The following is a 22,935-nucleotide window of genomic DNA, read 5'->3' as shown; positions in this document are numbered from 1 at the left end:
AAAATGTAATTTCCTGCGGGTTTCGAACACCGGTGCATCGCAAGATACGAATGCACCGGACGTCCTATCCTTTAGGCCACGACGACTCATTTCTAATCTTCCCGTCTGGGCTTTGCCAGGTCAATTTTCGTTCAGATATCGTCGTAAAAGACCCTGCAAACTTCGTCAGAGTATATCGATGTGGAAGCTTATGCTTGCACATCTTTTAATAAGCATCAACTGTTTAGTTTTACTACAAGATACACAACGCACGCCGACACACTCCTGACTTCCGTAATGTGGTTGACAAGGGATTTATGGAGAAGGAAACAACGCCGCTCTGCGAGAGCTGTTCTCCTTCTCGATAGAAGAGCATATCTCCTGAAGCTAGGGCTTCGTAACTCTCTCCCTCTCCTCGGGCTTCCGATAGGCCAATAATATGCTAATTTACTGTGCTCAATTCTGCCTCCAGCTCTTGGAGATGTTCAGCTTTCAACAATGTCCGGGTATTGTATACGTCAAGGCACAGACGTTTATGGTAGCCGGATCGCACCGCGGGATTCTTGACACCCCATGCTCCACCATTACCGTTGCCGCTGCCGTAACCAGGAATAGCGGAGCTGTCCGGGACTAGAAACCTTTGTTTTGTGCTTTGTCTATTGGGAGCGTTATGGCAATAGTCACCACGCTTGCCAGGCGGTTTGGTGACCGCAGTACTATGTCCTTTCCTCAGGCATGCTGCTACCCATGTCCTAGTGCGTTTTTATTTAGGGACATAGCTTATTATGGATGTTTATACCGCCATCTGTCGGTCGCCAGGGCCTAGGTAACAGAGTGCGCCACAGGTAGGTGAGGTTGGCTATTGAGTACCTGTGATTCCATTGCCACCCCTAACACCCATCAAAAAGACACTATTAATTTGGTTTTAAATAAAACAAATTAACATATCTTAAACATTATTTAATCTTCAACAAGTATCACAAACTCCCACATACAAATTCACGTAATGGACAAATAAGAAGACGGAAATTGTATATAAAATCAACGAAGAATAAAGTCAAATGTCCTCTTCATCGGCAGCTCAACCAGTAGAGTCAATAACAATGCCAGTGGATACGTGAAACAGACTGTGGTAACGCCAACCGGTAGCTGCAACATAAATCACATACTTATTTATCCGGGCTTCCGAAACTAACAGGTTTCGTATACCTAAACGCAAAGCGAATATCACCACTATGAAACACAGAGTCAAGATCTCAATTGCAATGGCACAGCGTCTACAGAAATATTTAAGCCGGCACGATAGTTTTGCGATATATTAATTACTAGCAACCCGCCCTCGCTTCGCTTCGGAAACTGTAATTTATTATTGATTTCTCCACTATTCAATGGATATTACTATACATAAAACCTTCCTCTTCAATCACTCTATCTAATAAATAAAAACGCATCAAAATCCGTTACTAGACCAGTGTCGATAATTTTTAAAACCAAAAAAATAATAGTATTATGAAACCCATTAGAAAAGGAGGACAATATTATAAAAATGGAAGGAAAAATAATTTACGGGCGATCTGAGGTCGGGAAGGGGATGGGGGGGGGGATTAAGGGTAAAAAACGGTTTTTCTCGATTTCCGGCAAAACTAAAAGTCCTATGGAAAAAAGTCAAATGGCAAAGTTGTAGGTAATAAAAAGATCTAAAACTGTTGTATTTACACTTTTTTCACATAACCTCAAAATGTATGTAAAAAATTAAAAAAACCAAGTTTTTGGTTTTTTATTTTTATCTTTTTCAAAAAAAAATCTTTTTTCACGAAATTTGCTGAAAACTTACCTTTTTATGTCTCAAATACGCTATAATTTATTTGATTAGAAATATTTATTTTTTCACCTTATTTTGAATTAATATCAAAAAAGGACCCTAATTTTCAATCGAAAATTCACCCGTCAAAATATCAGCTTTTTTCAAAAAGTTGGTATGTTTTCTGCTCGTTGAAATCTCTACTTTCCGATGGTGAAAAAAAAATATATGTTACTATAGTAAATCTTCTCAGAAAATGCAAAAAATAGAAAAAAAACTCGAATTCGAATATTTTTTTTAATTATTATATACCATTTTTTATTTTAAAATTTACACTTTAATTACTCGAAAAACATAAGATTACATGTTACATTGATAGAAAAAAATTGCAAATCAAAATATAATACTATAATTAACAAACAAATAAGTTAATAAAATTCATATTTAATAAGACATTTACAATATTTGGAGAAAGTTGTCGAATCTTCTTAAAATTATATGCGTAGATGCCTATTTATAACTATTTTTAGATAACTTATATACCTGAGTGACCTACGAAAAATTTTAGCACATCAAAAGGTATTTGAAATATATGAAATATACATGAAAGTCAGCCAAAAGTTAGTTATTAAAAAATAATAATCTCCTTAATTTTGCACAAACAAATTTAGTTACTCCCAGGAAAATATATATTTCTAAATACATAAACAATATATTAAAAATCTATAAAAAATATATAAATATATATATAAAATATATATCGTAAATATATTTTTAATAACTAACTTTTGGCTGATTTTCATGTATATTTCACATGTTTCAAATATCTTTTGATGTGCTGAAATTTTTCGTAGGTTACTCAGGTATATAAGTTAATCAGGTATGTAATCTTATGTTTTTCGAGTAATTAAAGTGTAAATATTAAAATAAAAAATTGTATATAATAATTAAAAAAATTTATTCGAATTCGAGTTTTTTTTTCGATTTTTTGCATTTTCTGAGAAGATTTACTACAGTAACATTTTTTTTTTTTCACCATCGGAAAGTAGAGATTTCAACGAGCAGAAAACATACCAACTTTTTGAAAAAAGCTGATATTTTGACGGGTGAATTTTCGATTGAAAATTAGGGTCCTTTTTGATATTAATTCAAAATAAGGTGAAAAAATAAATATTTCTAATCAAATAAATTACAGCGTATTTGAGACATAAAAAGGTAAGTTTTCAGCAAATTTCGTGAAAAAAGATTTTTTTTTTAAAAAGATAAAAATAAAAAACCAAAAACTTGTTTTTTTTAATTTTTTACATAAATTTTGAGGTTATGTGAAAAAAGTGTAAATACAAAAGTTTTAGATCTTTTTATTACCTACAACTTTGCCATTTAACTTTTTTCCATAGGACTTTTAGTTTTGCCGGAAATCGAGAAAAACCGTTTTTTACCCTTAATCCCCCCCCATCCCCTTCCCGACCTCAGATCGCCCGTAAATTATTTTTCCTTCCATTTTTATAATATTGTCCTCCTTTTCTAATGGGTTTCATCCTACTATTATTTTCTTTCACTTTTCATTATTTTTAAAGGCTTCTACCCTGGTCTATACGTAGTTTTAAAGATTTAAGCAGCATACATAGGGACAGACAGATATAGGGACAGAGAAAGCGACTTTGTTTTATACTATGTAGTGATAATGTAAAGGTCGGGTAGTGATACGCATCCTTACTGAATCATAAATATCTCTTCCTGCAGTATTGAAGGCATTAATGGCTTAGGAATTAAAGAGTTTTTTTTAATTAAAATACCTACGTGAGACACTGTCGAAAAAGAGATGGAGAATTTTCGTAGAACCTCAAAGAAACGAAGACACGGATATTCTAATTAACAGCCATTCAAATTATCATCATTAAGATCGCTTGAAACTCAAACCCAATTACAACAGACTTTGTATTAAAATAGAATAGAAGAACTACCTAGGTACTTATTGTGAAAGACAAGGTTTAAATAAAAAAAGGAATAAACAAATAGGTACTCAGTTTTTATAATTTTTTGATTCCAATTATCAATTAAGATAATAATATATAAATAAGCCAAACTCATAATTGAGTCGACTATTATCAAAGCCGGCAATCTGACTTTTGAACAATATTGGTAAATCAGAAAAACGAATTATTGACTTTGTATTCCATTGGCAGTCACAAAACTCTTCGGAACGACATCTTAGATAAATAACAGGTTAACTATTAACCTTTATTTAATGCAGGTTTTGAACCGTATTCTTTGAAGGAGACGATTATATTCAAATCAATCTGTATTGACATATCAATAACATTTTTTTGTCCAAATGCACAGATTGCCACCTTTGATAATAGACGACTCAATTATTGAACATAAAAATTAAAGAATATTAATATTTTTTTACTGAGATTCTGAAAAATAGCTATTAAATTACGTGACAGCAAACACCAATCAGAGAGCGCCACGTCACGGCGTGCGAAACATGGCTGTTGACGTTTTGACTGATCAGAAAAGGTTACTTGTTATTATGTTTCATTTGCTCAAACACGAAATGATAATGCGCTCACAATGTTAAGGACCGAGGCCGCAACTGGCTGAGGCGATTGACCAATGATGAACAACGCTATGCACCAGTGTATCTGCAGCACGGGCAGAGAGAGCTGCGCCAACAGATGCCACCCTTGCCAGGTGAATGCGTTTAAGCTTAAATCTGAAAGTAATGATCGACACAATAAATTCGATACAATATCTACAGCTTAATAACACTGTAACATAATTGAGGCCTATAAAATCAAAGGCAGCTAAACGCCTTAATGTCGTAAAATGGATTAACAATAGCGCTATCTTGTTTAGTCAGTTGGATACGCTTTAGTGTTTTTATATTATAACAAATGCAGCTAAATCTCTAACAAATTCAGTTCAAAAAAATTATTTTTACTCTGTATACTAAGTAGTAATAAACGAAGTTTTATCATTTAAAATTCAGATTATTAGTAATATTCTCATTCTTTATAAATGTGCTTTAAAATAAAGAATATCGTAGCTATCCGAACAAAGTTATTTTAGCTTGTCAAACCGGGAGTGTTGCCAACACTGGCCCTAGCAAGAGCAGTACTTCAATGGATCGGGAGGATCCTTAATGACGTGTTTAGGGCCGATTTTTGTAGTTTACCTGAATATTTGACAGACTTGAATTTAGCTGCCTTTGATTTTATAGGCCTCGATTGCGCATTGCAACTTATTATTTTTCGAACCATATATAAAATACTTTAGTGGTTTCATCTCGTGTTCTTTATTATTATTATTTCAGACTTTTCCAATAATTATTTACAGTTTTCGTGAATACCGTTGACTTCGATTGGATCAACGACAACTCATGTTACTTTTCGAATTGTGTATTGCACTTCATGTATTATTTATCTACATACATGGATGACCTAATGCCTAAGGCATTTTGTACCAGTCAACCAAAAGTAGTGCTGAGTGAGCAACGGTAGGTGCTGTAGCGAGTACACAATTACTCGCCCGGGGATAAATAATAAGTCGGTTTTTTTTTTATTGTCTTTGTAGGCAGACGAGCGTACGGCCCACCTGATGGTAAGTGGTTACCGTCGCCCATGGACTTCAGCAATGCCAGGAGCAGAGCCAAGCCGCTGCCTACCGCTAAACCGGTTTGTGGAAGTGATGTTATTTAACTTGAGTCCGAAGATAAAATATTTGAAAATGTTTAGAAAATGCGCCAAAGTCGTGTTTTTTTAAGGGATTTTATGACCTGGTGACTAAGACCTTTAAGTCATGTCTTATTTTAATTTATATTCTTATTTTTATGAAAAATGATAATATGGAGATAAATGAAATGAAATGAAGATGTTTAATTTGAGACATTAATCAACTGGGATGAAATTAAATGAAATGAGATGATATGGGATGAAATATAATCTCAGTAAAATGGTGGTTATTTACTAAAAATTTTTAAGTGGACTTTTTGGAGGATCCCGAGAAGTTACGTCCAGCGGCTTTGTTTCATTTTCCTACATTTATGTACTTTCACAGATACTAAACAGTTAATAAACCACCATTATTACACATTTAAACCCGAAGAAACACTAAATAGACAAAATAAAACAAATCACACAACTTCACTCCTCGCGTTCCCGCCAAAAAGTCCCAAAGTCGTGAGGGAGTAAAAAATGCACAGATAATATAAAAAATCAGTTTATGCGTTTCGTTTCTCGCTGCGAAGATCTTGAACATCTTAACCCATAGACACAGCCCACTGAGTTTCTCGCCGGATCTTCTTAGTGGATCGCCTTTCCATTTATTATGTCGTAATATTATGTCGTAGGCGACATGCGATGTGGAGCTGCTTTTAGTCATATGATGTTCAAATCTTTTTTTCCTACTTATTCTGATAGCCTTGAGAGGCTATTTCAGCTTCAGCCTAACGTGTGTAGGTGAGCTCACGGGGCTCAAACCGGAGTATTGCTAACACTGACCCTAGCAAGACCAGCGCTTCGCAGAATCTACCACCGCATTAGAAACGCGACCCACTGAGAAGATCCACCGAGAAACTATAAAGGGTTAATTTACTCGCCGAGCCCTTCGTCGCAAGCGACGGGTTCGGTGAGGAGCGAATAGGTAAGAATAAAAATATGTAGTTCTAGTTCTAAATCGAATACAGTTGGAATGATCAGCTTATAGAGATTTTCTATTTAAATACTCACTATTTATGATGGCTAATGCTATACACGCAAGGATGCACATGATCTGAAAAATTGATCTCTCGAGAGCCGCGTACGCTGCTACGAAGATCGGATGCCGGATATGCTGGAAGTAGATACCCAGCATCGACCAGCCCACCAGGATAGGTATACACAGAATGTAAAATAATTTGTGGAGCCGTCGCTGAAAAATCACAATTATGTCAGGCTTTTTTAACTATAAGCTCCTTGCAATTGCGGCATTATAACAAAGGGATCCTTCTTCGCTGTGGTTTGGAAGGTGCGGCAGCCCTTGTTCTATAGAATTGAGACATTTACGTTGTTGATATATATGGATTCCGGTAACCACTCAAACATTTGCAGTTGTATAAAAATAAAAGCGAAAATCAAAGAAATCGATAGACAATCCTCCGTCACTGCTTCGCGGTAAAGTTACTCCAATAAATATTACAGACATAACAAGCGCGATCTTAAAAACAATATCGAGTGCATTAGAAATAGTAATAATAGTAATAAGTGAAATAATGTATCATTGACCTTGTGTGTGTTTCCCAAGGTTTCTCCCTCGGTAAAATGGACCAAATGTCCTACGGTGAGCCCCGCGATACAAGCTGGAAGACTGCCCCAAGGCGACATGTAAAAGTGGCCCAATGATGGAATATCACGGAATAAAGTGTGGATATTTCTGAAACAAATAATCGAAATTGTACGACGTGCTGTATACATACTGTCTGTTCCAGGGTATGGAGGGTAAAAGTGAGGAGCACCATCTCAGTGTATTAAAAAGTATCCGCTGAAAGAGAACCAATTAAGGTGGCGTCATACTCGTAGTAGCAACTGAAAGGATTTTAAAAACAGCGCCATAAACTACGATACTTCACTTCAACCCAGCACACTTCACTTTATTTATATCAATACTATATTGATATCATTTCCATTTTCTACACTTGCGCTATTTCAGTAAGTCTTCAAGTGCATAACGTGCTGTTGGACAGTTTTCAACTTGATGATACAAGATGGTGTTCCTTGCCTCTACCCTCCATAGTCACGTAGTTACTAATACATTCTTCCATTCTTTTTTGTTGCTTGCTGAGGCAGACCCGGTTACGGCCCACTACTGCTCATGGTCATCAGCAATACTAGAGGTACAGCCAAGCCACTGTGTACAAATGATCTCCCTTAACACACTGTGGATGAAGCATTCTCAATTTTGCACAAATCTCAAGTGGCTCCCAATTCGCCTTTGTATTTTCTTTCCTATTCAATATCCCACAAAGCGCTAATGCTTTGTATGTATCGATAATTTCCGGTCATCGTTCTTGTCGAATCCGTTGCTTGGGACGAAAGGCTCGGCGAGTAAATTAACCCATAGACACAGCCCACTGAGTTTCTCGCCAGATCTTCTCAGTGGGTCGCGTTTCCGATCCGGTGGTAGATTCTACGAAGCACTGCTCTCGCTAGGGCCAGTGTTAGCAACACTCCCGGTTTGAGCCCCCTAAACTCACCTACACGTCAAGGAGAAACTGAAATAACCACTCAAGGCTATCTGCATAGTTATAAAAAAAAATTAAAATTTGCACGATAACATTTAAATAACCCTGCGTTGATAGGCATTTTATTACCTGCAACTCAGTCAGTCTCGTCACGTTTATTCTAATACTAAATATTACTTCTTCTTATAAGTACTTATATAGAAATAGAAAGTGCCTTTGTACAATACATAAATATAATTAATAAAAGCGGTTCTGAGTAGTAGAATATTGCAGTGGATTCGTGCTTTAGCAATCTCTGTGCTCTTGCCATCTTTTATTTCCTTATCTATTGGGCTTAGGCTTAGGGGCTATTTCAGCTACGCTCTGTCAGGGTAGGTGAGCTTGCCACCTTTGCCGTCTAGTGTTCACAGTGTCATTGATTGCTCTTGATTTTCGGTCACGTACCGTCAGTATCTTCGCGGTCTTTTCTATCTATCCGCTTAAGAGATATGGGAATACTCACTCTGCGACTGTTGCAAAATACAACATTGACTTCCATTCGTATATGTACGCCAAGCCTGCATTCAACACTATGGCTCCTATGAATAGAATCACGAGAATCGGCACAGCTTTCTTACTGAACTTGGCCAGGATCATTGTTAAGATAGCTGCTAGTATGGACATCTGCATGTCGACCGCTATATACCTGACGAAATGGAAATACTCGTTATGGATGCGTAAATTATTCGACAGCCCTTACTGTTTCTGATCAATCAATTGGAAAATAAGATGAGTAATGAGTGAGACCAGGACGATGACCGGTGCTTGAAGAGCCTCCATAGACTGAGTTTCTCGCCGGATCTTCTCAGTGAGTCGCGATTCCGACCCGGTGTTATATTCTGCGAAGCACAGCTCTTGCTAGAGTTAGCAATTTCTCACAGGTTGAACCCGTGAGCTTACCTACACGTCCGGACGTATCTGACCCCTTAGCGAATATGTAGGGGGAAAAAATGAAGAACCTAACCCAAACACCAGGAGTAGATTCGTAGGTGGGTGAATGAGCTCACGGCCCACCTGGTGTTAAGTTGTAACCGGAGCTCATAGACATCTAGGTACAACGTAAATGCACTACCTACCTTGAGATATAAGTTCTACGGTCTCAGTATAGTTACAACGGCTGCTCCACCCTTCAAACTGAAACGCATTACTGCTTCACGGCAAAAATAGGCAGGGTGGTGGTACCTACCCGTGTAGACTCACAAGGCGTCCTAACACCAGAAATTACGCAAATTAGTAAAATTTCGCGTGTTTGATATTTATTACGCGATATTATTCCTTCAAGGAAGTCAATCGTGAACAAGTGTTAAGTACGTATTTCATAAAAAAAAAAAAAGCTGTCGCCAAGATAATCTTTGTAATGTGTTTATCGGAATTCAGGCTTTTGGTCGAATTTCTAAATAATAATAATAATAATTTGAAGTTAATTGATCTGAAACCCAACACTTTCGTGCAAATACAAATAGCTGCTGTATTAAACACATACATACAGAACTGTTCGTAAGTTTTTAGAAAGAGAAGAAAGCTCAACTAACGAACACGACCTTTTACATTAAAAATATTTATTCCTTATTATTTATGTACTTGGCTAAGACCCGTAAATAATAAAGACGTACCAGCGTCTGCTGAGAAAAAAAAATACAAAATAATTATAATAATAGCGTATTTGTTAGTTCTTGAGTGGAGACCACGAACTGGAAGACGCAGTGCAGGACGCCCTCAGGTTCGGTGGAGTGATGATCTGGCAGGAGCTGGATGAGAGAAGCCGAGGATCGTGCACAGTGGCGAACAATTGGAGAGGCCATGTCCAGCAGTCGACTGCTATAGGCTGATGATGATGATGATGATTTGTTAGTTAATCGATATTGTTTTTTTAAAACGGCTAATTATTGGTTTAGTACTACGGAATTAGTATGTGTAATGTTATAAGTATATAACGGAATCATTTAACGTCATTCACACAGATTTCAAGACGTCTGATTAACTTGAAAACTTGAATAGTCATCAAGAACCGATGACAATATAAAACCTTTATGACTTCACTCCAATATCGTGATCGGTATCAACAGAATTATGATTTTTTGTTTAGGCATATTTTGAACTGCAAATGAAAATAGAACGCAACAATGACATTGATATGACAAAAATAATTTTTGAAGATTAACACAATAAGCTATTCACCAGGTCGGTAACAAACAGAACTTGTCCGGCTCCACCAGGTTATTGATAAAGAACGCGTGCGCCCAGAACTTCTCGCGGCAGATTTTACTCTGCTCCGCGACCGCAGCCGGCCACAGAGGTCCGTCACTGACCCGGGGCCACCAGGTCCCGGCGAAACCGATCACCAATAGACACACAGGGCTCAATCTGAAACAAATAATCATATTATGTATTTAATTAGGCAAAGCTAAGTACGATTCTCGCATTTGTTTTTCAACCGATTTTTCTATTTCTTTTTTCTTTAGTATTATTTAACGTTGTTTAGCGTTATCTATACTAATATATAAATCTATTTATAGAGTGGTTTTTACGGATGTTCCGTTATAACTACTGAACCATGCATCCGATTGAATTGAAGCTTGGTATCCATGTAGAAAAGCCATGTACTTAATGGATTTATGTGAGTGTTGGACTCCCTAATAATATTGACAATAAATAATAATGTTAATTTTAAATGCGCGGCGAAGTGGGCGAGTACGACTAGACTGGAATATATAAAAAATTTAATAGTTCTATTTGTATTATTCTTTTAATATCATTGACAAAACAACAGAGGAAATTTATTATAAACCTTGAAACGTCAGTAAATAAAGTCGAATTTCGTTCACAGAACGAACACTAGTTATTATTATTTAGAATCGGACCGTGGTAAGTTTCTAATAAATTTTCTGTTACTTGTTGTCCTTGGTATTTAATATTCGACGCTTTTAAAGGTTTGATTCCAAATGGAATAAATTTTAATTTTAATTTTTTTTGAAGAAAGACGCTTTTATACTGAATCCGCCTAAAAATTAGAAAATTAATTTATTGTGAAAAAAGCATGGGGTGCGTGGTTATAAATATTCTTTTTTTTTTATGAGTGATAGATTACTGGTGGCCCGGAGGCCTTTCCAGTTTCACCAGGACAGGTGGACCAGCAAAGGCTCAGCCAGGAGGGGTGGAATTTGCTAACAACTGCCCGAGCGCCTCCGAAGGAGACCTTACAACTCCAGAGCAATTGCTTCGCGTATGAATCTACCACCGGATCGGAATCGCGACCCGCTGAGAAGATCCGACAAGAAACTCAGCGGGCTGATGCATGCGTAGTAACATAGATACTTACATAAGTATAAAATAAAATAGTTAGTAGTAAAGTAATAGTAGTAAAGTATAAAACAAAATCGTATTAAAAATCGTCCTGATCTATGAAGTCTATATTCCGGCTCGAGGGTAGGTAAGCCATGATGTGATTGCAAAATGAGTACAACACTCTGGTCACCCTACAGATGTGTCACAAGCTTTATAACGTTAAAGTTTAAAGGAATATTTTAAAAAAAACACTTACCTAATTATTCTTTTCGCGAGCAACCTTAAGAATGTACCGAAACCAAACTGTTTGTCTGACCTTAACAGATTGTGAGCAGTAAGGAAACTTGACAGTACAATGAACATGTGCACGACCGTCGTACTGTTCTGGATCGTCATTGTTAATGGATTCGCTATTACCTGAAAATTTTATCATGAAAATTCTAAGAAAGTATCTTAAAAAAGGTTCGCGGAAGAAGTTCCGTGCTTAAGAGCATGATATTCCTGATGCCGGTATACTACTGAAAACTACAGTTACCGGATTCAAAAACGGCACGGTAGCAGTTTTGCTTGACCACAGAGTAACATAATAGAAGCAGTATTGTTATAATATTCAGAGGCAGCTTTATCTATGGGGCAGGGTGTGGGCGCAGCGGTGTCAAAGGACGCCGCCCTCGGCAATTTCAATGAACCTGTCACATTTGTACGTATTCCATAAAATATATTGACCCCGCGCTTACTATTAGGCACCAGGGTAATTAATAGGTTGGGGGAAAAGTCTTTTCGCATTATAGTATGTATGAACTTGTAATAAAATCTCTTTGGCTATACTATTTGTATCTGGCTGCTTTTGGTATCATTAAAGTTTAAAATTTAAAGAAGATAATTCCAAATTCAAATTAAGAAAATGTGTGATTTTTATTTATTTTTCGTGCTGTCAAGATGAGTGAATCTAATGAAGAAATTCGATACATTTTAAAATTTTACTACAAAAAAGTAAAAACGCAACGCATGCCGCGAAATAAATTTGCGACTTTTATGGGCTATTTTCTGGACCTAGTGCAGTGTCTGTGAGAGTAGCACAAATTTGGTTTAAGCCTTTTCAATTCGGAAATTTTGATGTCAAAGATTCACGTCGCTCTGGTCGCCCTATTACGAATAAAATGGATGCCATTTTTGAAAAAGTGGAGCAAGATCGGCATATCAGTAGTTACGACGTAGCTGAAGTAGCTGATAACTGGTGATGAAAAGTGGATCACGTACGACAAGAACGTGCGAAAAAGGTCGTTGTCAAAGGCCGGACAGGCTTCACAGTCTGTGGCAAAACCCGGGTTGACTCGCAACAAGGTGGTGCTGTGTATGTGGTGAAATTGGAAGGGCATTATTCATTATGAGCTGTTTATACTAAGCAGGACCATCGATTCTGAGCTCTACTGCAAACAACTGATGAGATTAAAGCAAGAAGTTGAAAGAAAGCGGTCAGAATTAATCAACAGAAGGGGTGTGGTTTTGCATCATGATAACGCTAGACCGCACACATTTTTAGCCATTCAGCAAAAATTAAAAGAGCTTGGCTGGGAGGTGTTAATGCATCCTCCGTATAGTCCTGACCTTGCACCTTCAGATTTCCCCCTGTTTCGGTCTCTTCAGATTTCTTTAGGCAGTGTCAGGTTAACATCACGAGAGGACTGCCAAATCTAATTATCGCGGTATTTTGATCAAAAGGTCAAAAATTTCTATAGCAATGGGATCATATGCCTACCTACAAGATGGCAAAAAGCTATCGAACAAAATGGTACCTACATACACTAAATAAACTATATTAAATAATGTTATGAATTTTCTTAAAAAATGCGAAGAAACTTTTCCCCAAGCTATTATTTATACTTTACAATGTTGAAAAACAAACAAAATGAAAACGTGATGAAAAGTTTACAAAACTTTCAAATATTTATATATACACTTGCCTGCTCCATTTCTCTAGGTTCGTACAAGAACAATGAATATAATAATATTGCACTATGCACAATACAGATACACGCACAAGCTATGACTCTGAAAATGGTACAAAAATTATGTTTATCTGTGATAGTTATGGCGGGTGAAAGTCATTTTGGATTTATGGCGGGAACGCTAGAAACGAAGTCTGTGAATTGTTTTATTCTCTTAAATCACTTTTTATGCAGATTTTAATGTGTAATAACGGTGGTTTATTAACTGTTGAGCATCTGTGAGACTGCACAAATGTGAGAAAATGAAACAAACCGCTGGACGTGGCTTCTCGGGCTCTTCCAAAAAGTTTTTATTTTATTTTTATTGCCTACATGTGTGGACGAGCTCACAGCCCACCTGGTGTTAAGTAGTTACTGGAGCCCGTACACATCTACAACGTAAATGCGCCACACACCTTGAGATATAAGTTCTACGGTCTCAGTATAGTTACAACGGCTGCCCCACCCTTCAAACCGAAACGCATTATTGCTTCACGGCAGAAATAGGTGGGGCGGTGGTACCTACCCGTGCGGACTCACAAAGGGTCCTAGCACCAGTAAAACAGAAGTCTCAATAAATACACTTTTTCACTGAGACTTTAATTCATCTCATCTCATCTCATTCCATTTAATAATAATCCCAACTAATTACAGTCTCAAATAAATTAACTTCGCCTCATTTCGTTCCAATTTTTTTTCAATTAACAGAATATAGCCGTATTATTAATACTTGTAGATTTTTGTAAGCTCGGCACTGGAAACAATAGTGCCAGAACAAGCTTATTGCCATACTTAAAAAATATAACATGAAAAAAGTCATTTAATTTTGTTTATTAATTCGAAAGCAGATGAGCCCCTAGCCTTTACCGCACTAGCACTGTTGTGTGGATATCAGTTATCGTAAAGGACATAGCCAAACCACTTTCAAGCTTTGAAGGAGGAAACGTAGAAGGACACGCTCTCGGGAAACATAGTTAAATCAACGCCATTTATATCAACAAAAAAATCATCGAATCTTATCGATCAAATCCCATCTCCAATCTTAACATTGCCTTTAACTCCGGACGTATTAAGAAATATTTAATATATTAAGGGTGTTTTGACTGACTGAACAACAAATATATTAGTAGTGTTAAAAATAAATACAACTTGAAAAAAAACTTAAGTTCGCTACTAATGTTCAAATGCGTCTTAGCTGGGGCAGAAAAAGATTGCCTAATAATTATTAGGGCTCCATTAATGAATTACTGGTGTACAGTACAATCGTGAAGACTACGGTCATATCAGTACATTACTTTTTTCCATGATAGTTTTTTAAATCTCATTGTGAACAGCCAACACAGAGATTCAAAGAAGACGAAAAAAACCATCTAAAGAATTCAACTTAATATCATAGGATATTTTTTGTACGTATAATTTAGAACAGTTAAAATGTATCACCGTGTGACCAAGATATGATTTTATATACATTTATTATTGTCCAAGAGATTATTGAGCCAATTTTTTATTTATATTTTAACTGACTATATTAAGTCTTATCAAAGCTTAGATTAGTTCGCGTTAAAGCTTCTTGCGAAAACATGTTTCATTAATTCTAACTGAACATATTCATAACTTTTGTTCGTTTTACGTTTAGCAATGGTTAACGTGATTTTTAACAATATACCAAATGATATAATAATGAATAGTGAAGGTAATACCAAAAAATCGTACTTTATTATTTGATGAATTAAGATCGGTATTTTATTCACCTTTAGTACCGCTTATCTGCGGTAACCCAAACTTCATAACGATCCATCGTTCTAACCTATGTTGGGAGCATGCGTTGACTGCTGACAAACTTTCAGCTTTTATAATATAACGAAGATCTGGGGCTCACGGGCTCTTGTATTATAAAGTCATACTATTTAAATTGGAATTTCGTTGTCACTCACGGCTCTTACAAATTATATACGAACTCACTTTATTCCTTGGACTACTTGTAGGGATTTCTGTTGTGACTTATAAGGCTCAACTAGTTGCCTCCAGTTGGCGACAACAGACCACGTTGCTAGGAGAGCAATCTCTGAAAAACAATGGTCAATGCCAATACAAGTTCTGTACTTGAAATCGGTCTATGTTTTTTTTAATAACATGTGCAGAGACCTAGTGACCTAGAGCGCGGTACAGATTAGCATTACAGTGATTGCGACCTGTAGCGCTATCTGTCATAGAATAAAAAAAAATCGACAAAAACCTGAATCACGCCAACAACATTTTCAAGATGAGCTTATAAATATAACTGTTCTCATGCTTGCCTGTCTGTCCTGGTAAAGCTGAAAAGGCCATCGGGCTATTATCCTTCCATACCAAAAAAAGGGATTCAAATCTTCGGTCTAGCAACCAATATTACGCACTCAGTGGAAGACCTTCCATTTGATGTAGCCTGAACTGGTGTTGCTGACGTTATTACTCCGAAATCCCAAGTGGATTCCCAAAAGTCTATCCACTGACCGCCAACATGTACTTTTAGGGAGAGTTAACCTTAAAGGTACTCTCTACGATGTATCAACAACCTTTATCCATTTGTTGTTGCCCTTATAACCAGACGAGCACCGGCCTGCCGGTGAGAGGTTACCTGTGTTCATGGACGTCAGCAATGCCAAGGGCACAGCCGAAAGGCTGATAACAAATCGTTTCAATATTAGTTATAATAAAAGCATTAATTCACTCACTTTTCTCATTATTCCGAGTGGCGTAATCATACGCGGTACTGGCTGCATTCAATAATATTATCGCCGCTATCACAATGAGAAATGTTAGTTCGGACTTGTCAGGGCTCCGTGTGGCGTGTACGTCGCTATGGCTCCTGCAGTACTCCAGTCTGAGTAGACGGGCGCGCATGCGACGAGAGCGGGCCCACTCCGCAGCGCAGTGCTCAAACCTATTCATCGGCTCCGCTGTTACATTCGACTCACGTGCACTAACACACCATCCACGTCGGATAACAGTGCGATTGAACCTATACAATTCCTTTGAATAGTTCTGAAATAAGACAAATGACGCTTAAATTGATTTGACAAATGTCGTGTTGCAAATACGCGCGGAACGGTAGGTGAGCTCACGAGTCTGACCCTGAGAGATTGCTAACACTGACCCGAGCAAGAACAGCGCTTCGCTGAATCTATCAATATACAGAACTGTAGTTATTTTGTCTTAGACACGTGAACGAGCTAACGGCCCACTTAGTAACTGATTAGCAGATTCCATAGACATCAACTACGTATGAGCTCTAAATCTGTTCTATAGTACAACGGCTACCTCTTTTACGCTTCAACTTTATATATCAACTCCACCCGCCATGGGCTCTGGTATCCAGTAGTGTCACAGCACGAACCAACGCACGACAACTGACGCACGATTTCAGCACAAATGCGTTTCTATTTTACACTAGCTGACCCGGCAGACTTCGTAGTGCCTCAATCGAAAAATAAAAGACCTAAACTTTTGTATTAAAATAAACTTAAAACAAACAAAAGGAATCCGTCCGACGGGGGACACGTCAAAGGGAAAACAAAATTGTTATTTTTATCTAATTCCAAGCATTTTCATATTCATCTACCTTTTAAACCTTCCCTGGACTTCCACAAATAGTTCAATACCAAAATTAGCCAAATCGGTCCAGCCGTTCTCGAGTTTTAGCGAGTCTAACGAACATAAATTCATTTTTATATATTTAGATAGATAAAGATAATAGATAATATCTAGAGGTCAAATCAAGAAATTACAGTCATCATTTCGTAAACACGGTTCGGTTGTTCAGCAGGTGTAAGATGGAAGCTGCCGAGGCAGTACAAGCCGTCGGGATGCGAAAGACACTCATCGTAGTTGTCCAAATCGAAGAGACGAGGAAGAAGCCAGTAATCTTCCCCTGGAAGCAAAACTTTAACTTAGAAACGCTGATACAAAATTTTAATAGAATACTACCGCTAATAATAGCACTCTAATCAAAATTAAAGTGGAAAAAATTTATCTTTCATTGAACAATTGATTTGAAGTCGTTGTGGTCTAAAGGATAAGACGTCCGGTGCATTCGTATGTAGCGATGCACCGGTGTTCGAATCCCGCAGGCGGGTACCAATTTTTCTAATGAAGTACTCAACAAATGTTCACGATTGACTTCCACGGTGAAGGAATAACATCGTGTAATAAAAATCAAACCCGCAAAATTATAATTTGCGTAATCACTGGTGGTAGGACCTCTTGGGAGTCCGCACGGGTAGGTACCACCACCCCGCCTATTTCCGCCGTGAAGCAGTAATGCGTTTCGGTTCGAAGGGTGCGGTAGCCGTTGTAACTATACTGAGATCTTAGAACTTATATCTCGAGGTGGGTGGCGCATTTACGTTGTAGATGTCTATGGGCTCCAGTAAACACCTAACACCAGGTGGGCTGTGAGCTCGTCCATCCATCTAAGCAATAAAAAAAAAAACTATATCAAAAGACGAACCTCACACCAGTTTGGATGTTCAATAGGAGATACGGAGATACGTAGCTCTATCAACAACTATCAACTGCTCCTCATTCTTAGGAGCACTTTGCCACAAAGCGTACTTCACTCCAGTGGCGTTTAAGGCCAAACTTAACCGCATTTTTATGTGATAACGTCTTATAAATCGATGAGCACCGGCTGCACGCACGAAAAAGTGTCACGTTCCGCCTATGCCTGAGCGTGCAAGCGAGTGCGCGAAACAGGCGATAGAAAGGCACAGTCGGCCCAAGCGCTAATTTATTGAAAAAAATGTATTGTTATACTTTTCAATAAACTCGCTTCAATAAGCTCGTCCACCTATCTAAGCAATAATAAAAAATTAATAAAAAGGCCGGGCATATTATTATTCTGATAGGTACTGTGTTATGCAAGGCAATTTGGTAATACATAGAATAGATCTTGTCATAAGATAGATTGAAACCTACCATTAAAATCAGCCGCTTTGACTTCGATGAGTGCTGCCAACAGACACAGACTAACCAACATTGCAAATGCGAGCTCAACGTCAACTGCTCGACCTCTGAGCTGTGACTGTTTAGTCGTCTTAGATTGTAATATTATTATAATGTCTTTGCAATTTGATTACAAACATAAAAGGACACAAAGAAAGTTTTTATTTAAGACGAACACAAAATATAGAAATAAGGAGAAAATAACAAGAAATAGATAGTCCAAGCAACACGAGCAGGGTACACGAAACAAGAGGCAATTATTAAAAAGGCGTAACACAGAAAGGTAACACAGGATGCGTGCTCGCAAGTCAGATTTCGACTAGTGGCGGTGATCGGTAAAAATGCGACGACCGGTTCTTCTATACACAAATTTTTTTTTTCCTACCTAAGCTGATAGCCTTGAGAGGCTATTTCAGCGTAACCTTAACTACTTAGTAGGTGAGCTCACGGGGCTCAAACCGGAATGATGCTAACACTGGCCTTAGCAAGAGCAGTGCTTCGCAGAATCTACCACCGGATCGGAAACGCGACCCACTCAGAAGATCCGGCGAGAAACTCAGTGGGCTAGGTCTATGTAGTCCAGTCATTTTAGGTCAAATTAGGTACATATCTTGGAAAATCGACATACGCAGTATATTACCACGTAAAAACTTGTATTTCGACATCCTAAAACAGTTCTCAAAATTTACATATAATTGGATGGTTGCAAGTTTTAAAGTCAGGGGTCAAAGGTCACAAAATCGACATCTTTTTTTTTTTATTTTTTGCAAATATCTCGTTTTCTATGGGTTTTACGCTATTTGTATTTATCATCAATTATCAATATTGTTGAGAATTAAATTCTCTACAACTTTTTTATTTAACATTTTTTTATACAATGAATTGTTTTCGAGATAGAGGGCGTAGAGCGCGCGGTCAGAGAATTATCTGAGATCAACTGATAGTCTCGATGAAAAACTCGTAATGTTAAGGTTATAATTTATTGTTAAACATATAATAATCATTACGAAAACGAGATATTTGCAAAAAATAAAAAAAAACATTTTTGTGACCTTTGACCCATCATCATCATCATCATCATCATCAGCCTTAATCTGCCCACTGCTGGACACAGGCCTTCCCCAATGCCTATTGACCCCTGACTTCAAAACTTGCGACTATCAATTATATGTGAATTTTGAGAACTGTTTTAGGATGCCAAAATACAAGTTTTTATGTGGTAATATACTGGGTATGTCGATTTTCTGAGGTCAACCCCCTATAATGACTGGACTAATGGGTTAATTCGCTCGTCGAGCCCTTCGTCGCAAGCGACGGGTTCGACGAGGACGGTGACCGGTGCTTGAGATACCTATAAGCACCGTTAATGGATCGGGAGGATCCGTTATTGACGTGTTTTGGGCGACGTCGACTGTTTACCATTCGGTCTACACCTACAGGGTCGGATACGGATGCACCTATGTAGTAGCGAAATATTATCGCCGCCGCTATACAGCAGCTATCGCCTGACTATGCTTGTGAATTAATTTTGTTCAGTGTAAATAATGTTTTGTATGATTGTGTGATAATTGAATGTGTTGATATAAAATAAAGCATGGATGTATGTATTGTTATGTAGTGTAATTATAATAAAATATTACAAAATAAATACATGTGAGTCACCCACAACTGTGAGATTCACGCGTTGTTTGATCTCCATTATTAATAATATTAAAAAAAATAGCTTGTGTATACGCGACCTTCGTTTATTAGCCAGACTTTAATTATCGAAAGAAGGCAAATGAAGGCAATGAAATAGATCAATTCGGAGACAAACTTCTGCAGTACGTATTGAGCATAGTAAATAAGTTGGCTATTTTAAGGCTGGCCATAATATATATGCCGTAGAACTGACGATCGCTGGAGTAGACGCTTTCTCGAGTGGAGACAAAGATGAAGTTGAGCATTCGGATACAAACTACCGCAGTATGTCCTGAGCATAGTAAATAACAAAAATTGAAAACCTTTTTCAGAGTTTAATTTATCTACAATTTCTTTTTTGAAAGACGCAACTCACACAATGATTACATAAGGTCTTCGGAGTTGTTTTTCTCATTAGTTTTTTACCTTCGACTGGGGTAAATAAAGTGGGAAATTGGGAATTTAATTATTGCCATCAAAGGTAGACGAGCATACCCACCTGATAATAAATATCAAAATAATGATGACGTTTTCAAATGACGTTATGAGAGGTTACATCTTTTTTTTTAGGATGGAAAGATTGCTGATGGCTCGGATGCCTTTCCGGTTTCACCAGGACAAGTGGGCGACACGGACTAAGCCGTGAGGGGTAGGACTTGCTAACAGCCGCCGGAGCGCCTTGGAAGGAGACCTAACAGCTCAAGGGCAACAGCTTCACGAATGCTTCTACTACCGGAACGAAATCACGACCCGCAGAGAACATCTGACGAGAAAGTCACTAAGCTGAAGTATGGTTAAAGTTGCACGCCGAACTCTTTGTCGAGTTTGACGAGTATGGTTACCAAGGTTCGTAAGCCTGCTCCTAGTGCTAGAGATGCAGCGTCTAGTAATAATGTTAGTGGATCGTAAGGATCCGTAAGGACATGTTTAGGGCGTCGATAGTGACTTGCTCCTGCGTGAACCGAAGTCGGGGAGTTGTCAGCAACGGCAACGATAGGATGATTACCATGACGCATGACCTTATCGAAATACCGTTCTAACGCTGACTTCAGGTGTTTCCGGACTGATTCGAAACCCAGATCGTGGTGTAGGTCGACGTTCCTGCCGAACCACGGTGCTCCTACGGCTTGCCTGCATAAACATGATTGGATTATGTCGGATGCAACCAGGATAACTCCCAAGTACTTGGTCTTCCTGTCCCAAGGTATGGATTGACGAAGAGGGTAATCGGGGGTGTGAAATTCCTACGCTTATGCGGGAGGAGATATAGCTCGAAGAGGAACATGTCATAGCGTACGGGAAATATGAAGTTTATTCTAGAGTCGGATGGTACACGAAAATGATTTCAGGAAATCCAAATGAATTATTTAGTCTTCATTTTAATGTTTGCAATACTTTTTCATACTTTTTGTAAAACGATGCAGACGATTATTTACATAATTTCAAGGATTTCATTGAATTTTATTTTAATATCGCGGCTTGTCTTATTGCTATGAAGTTGTTTCGTGCATATTTATTTATTACTAGCTTCTGCCCGCGACTTCGTCCGCGTGGAATAGTTGGTACTTTGGCATAACGCTAAATTTTACCCGCGACTTCATTTACAGTACTCAGGATTGGAACTTCATTACTGAACCGGTAGATGGCGTTGAAGAAGCTAGATTTTGAGATTTATTGACAAACAATTTTTTAATTTTTCCTAAAGAAAAATTTTTTTTTTTTTCGTTATAAAAAGTATCCTATGTTATAGTAATCGGCAAACTTCTTGAGCAAATGACCTTGACTGCGCAGAACCGAATTTTAGATCACTTTGGTGGTGAGGGTGAGGCGCAACGGCAGGGGAAATCGTATCGAGCGCGTTATTGGTAGATCAGTCGAGTCTTGCGTCCCGCACCGCGCCCTCATTCCGCTTGCTCCCAAAAGTACGCTTGCGTACAGTGGAAAGTCTATCGTTATTAATCGTTAAGTTATTTGTTATAATTGCTTGTGGACTTTGTTGCCATTGCTATTTGTTGAGTATTTGTTGATTTTTTATAAAACATACACTATGCCGTGACAAACTGGTGTAGTACTTAAAAGAAAGGGTAGAAAAATTGTGTACGATGTATATTGCTTCATTATAAAACAGGGGAAGAATGATATGGAAAAATTAAAACAGACTTCGAAAGCAACAAAAACATCAGTGAGTACTGTTAGGTGCATTATTAACGAAGCTAAAGGCTCTGGCTTGCTCGCCGTGTTTCGGACTCCGGGTAAGAAAAGATCAGGGAAGAAGAAAGTTACCGGAATGGATAGTTTCGTTCAATCTGTAATAAAAAGATGTAATCATAATAACTACATAACAAGCAGCGAAACTCCGTACCGTAGAAAGGCTTCGAAAAATTTAAAGAAGATATAAATTTTAATGGCTCGGAATGAAGCTTACGACGAATTATGAAAGAGCTAGGCTTCAGATGGAAGAAAAGAACAGAAAATAATCGGAAGCTGGTAAATGAAAAAAGTAACATTCGATTGCTACAAATCGAATATCTTCAAAAAATAATTAATTATAGACAAAAAAGAAGACCGAATCGACCGAGTTGTAAACTACGCCGATGAGCCCTATGTCGACTCATCACGATGATAGCGACTCGGGTGATGAAAAAAGGGATGATGATGATGGTCAAGATAATGATAACGAAAAAAAAATTACAAATACCAGTTTCGCTTCAACTGAACCAAGACCTGGCAACAGCTCTAGTTTTGACTTAATAGAAGGAATATCTATTTTACCCCAAGATTAAATTATTACAATTATTAACCTATATGTTTTGTTGATGTTCTAATAAATATATAAATATATACATATGTTGATTTTAATAATTTAATAGCATTATGACGCAGAGTAAGTAATGTTTTTGCACGTGAGTGTACCATGCGCAAACTTACCCCCACTACGTCAACAAATGCTCAAGAAG

At 37.7% G+C, this 22,935-nt stretch overlaps 1 protein-coding gene across 1 annotated transcript; it reads right to left on the bottom strand.

Moving 5' to 3' along the window:
• Positions 1-926: 926 nt before the first annotated feature.
• On the bottom strand, positions 927-18,606 carry LOC114252870 (uncharacterized). The gene is made up of 12 exons (XM_028187545.2): positions 18,272-18,606; positions 17,083-17,225; positions 16,030-16,339; positions 15,278-15,380; positions 13,292-13,379; positions 11,584-11,744; positions 10,221-10,406; positions 8,506-8,688; positions 7,048-7,195; positions 6,514-6,694; positions 4,357-4,499; positions 927-1,128 (listed from the first exon to the last, which is right to left on the bottom strand). Exons 1-12 carry the CDS (start codon positions 18,330-18,332, stop codon positions 1,021-1,023), a joined length of 1,815 nt encoding a protein of 604 aa, XP_028043346.2. The 5' UTR covers positions 18,333-18,606; the 3' UTR covers positions 927-1,020.
• Between the last annotated feature and the right edge of the window lie 4,329 nt (positions 18,607-22,935).

The sequence above is a fragment of the Bombyx mandarina genome, chromosome 16 (genome assembly GCF_030267445.1).
Source record: "Bombyx mandarina strain Sakado chromosome 16, ASM3026744v2".
Taxonomy (NCBI): Eukaryota; Metazoa; Arthropoda; class Insecta; order Lepidoptera; family Bombycidae; genus Bombyx; species Bombyx mandarina.
The sequence above is the reverse complement of the archived record's forward strand: the minus strand, read 5'-3'. Positions and strand labels throughout refer to the sequence as shown.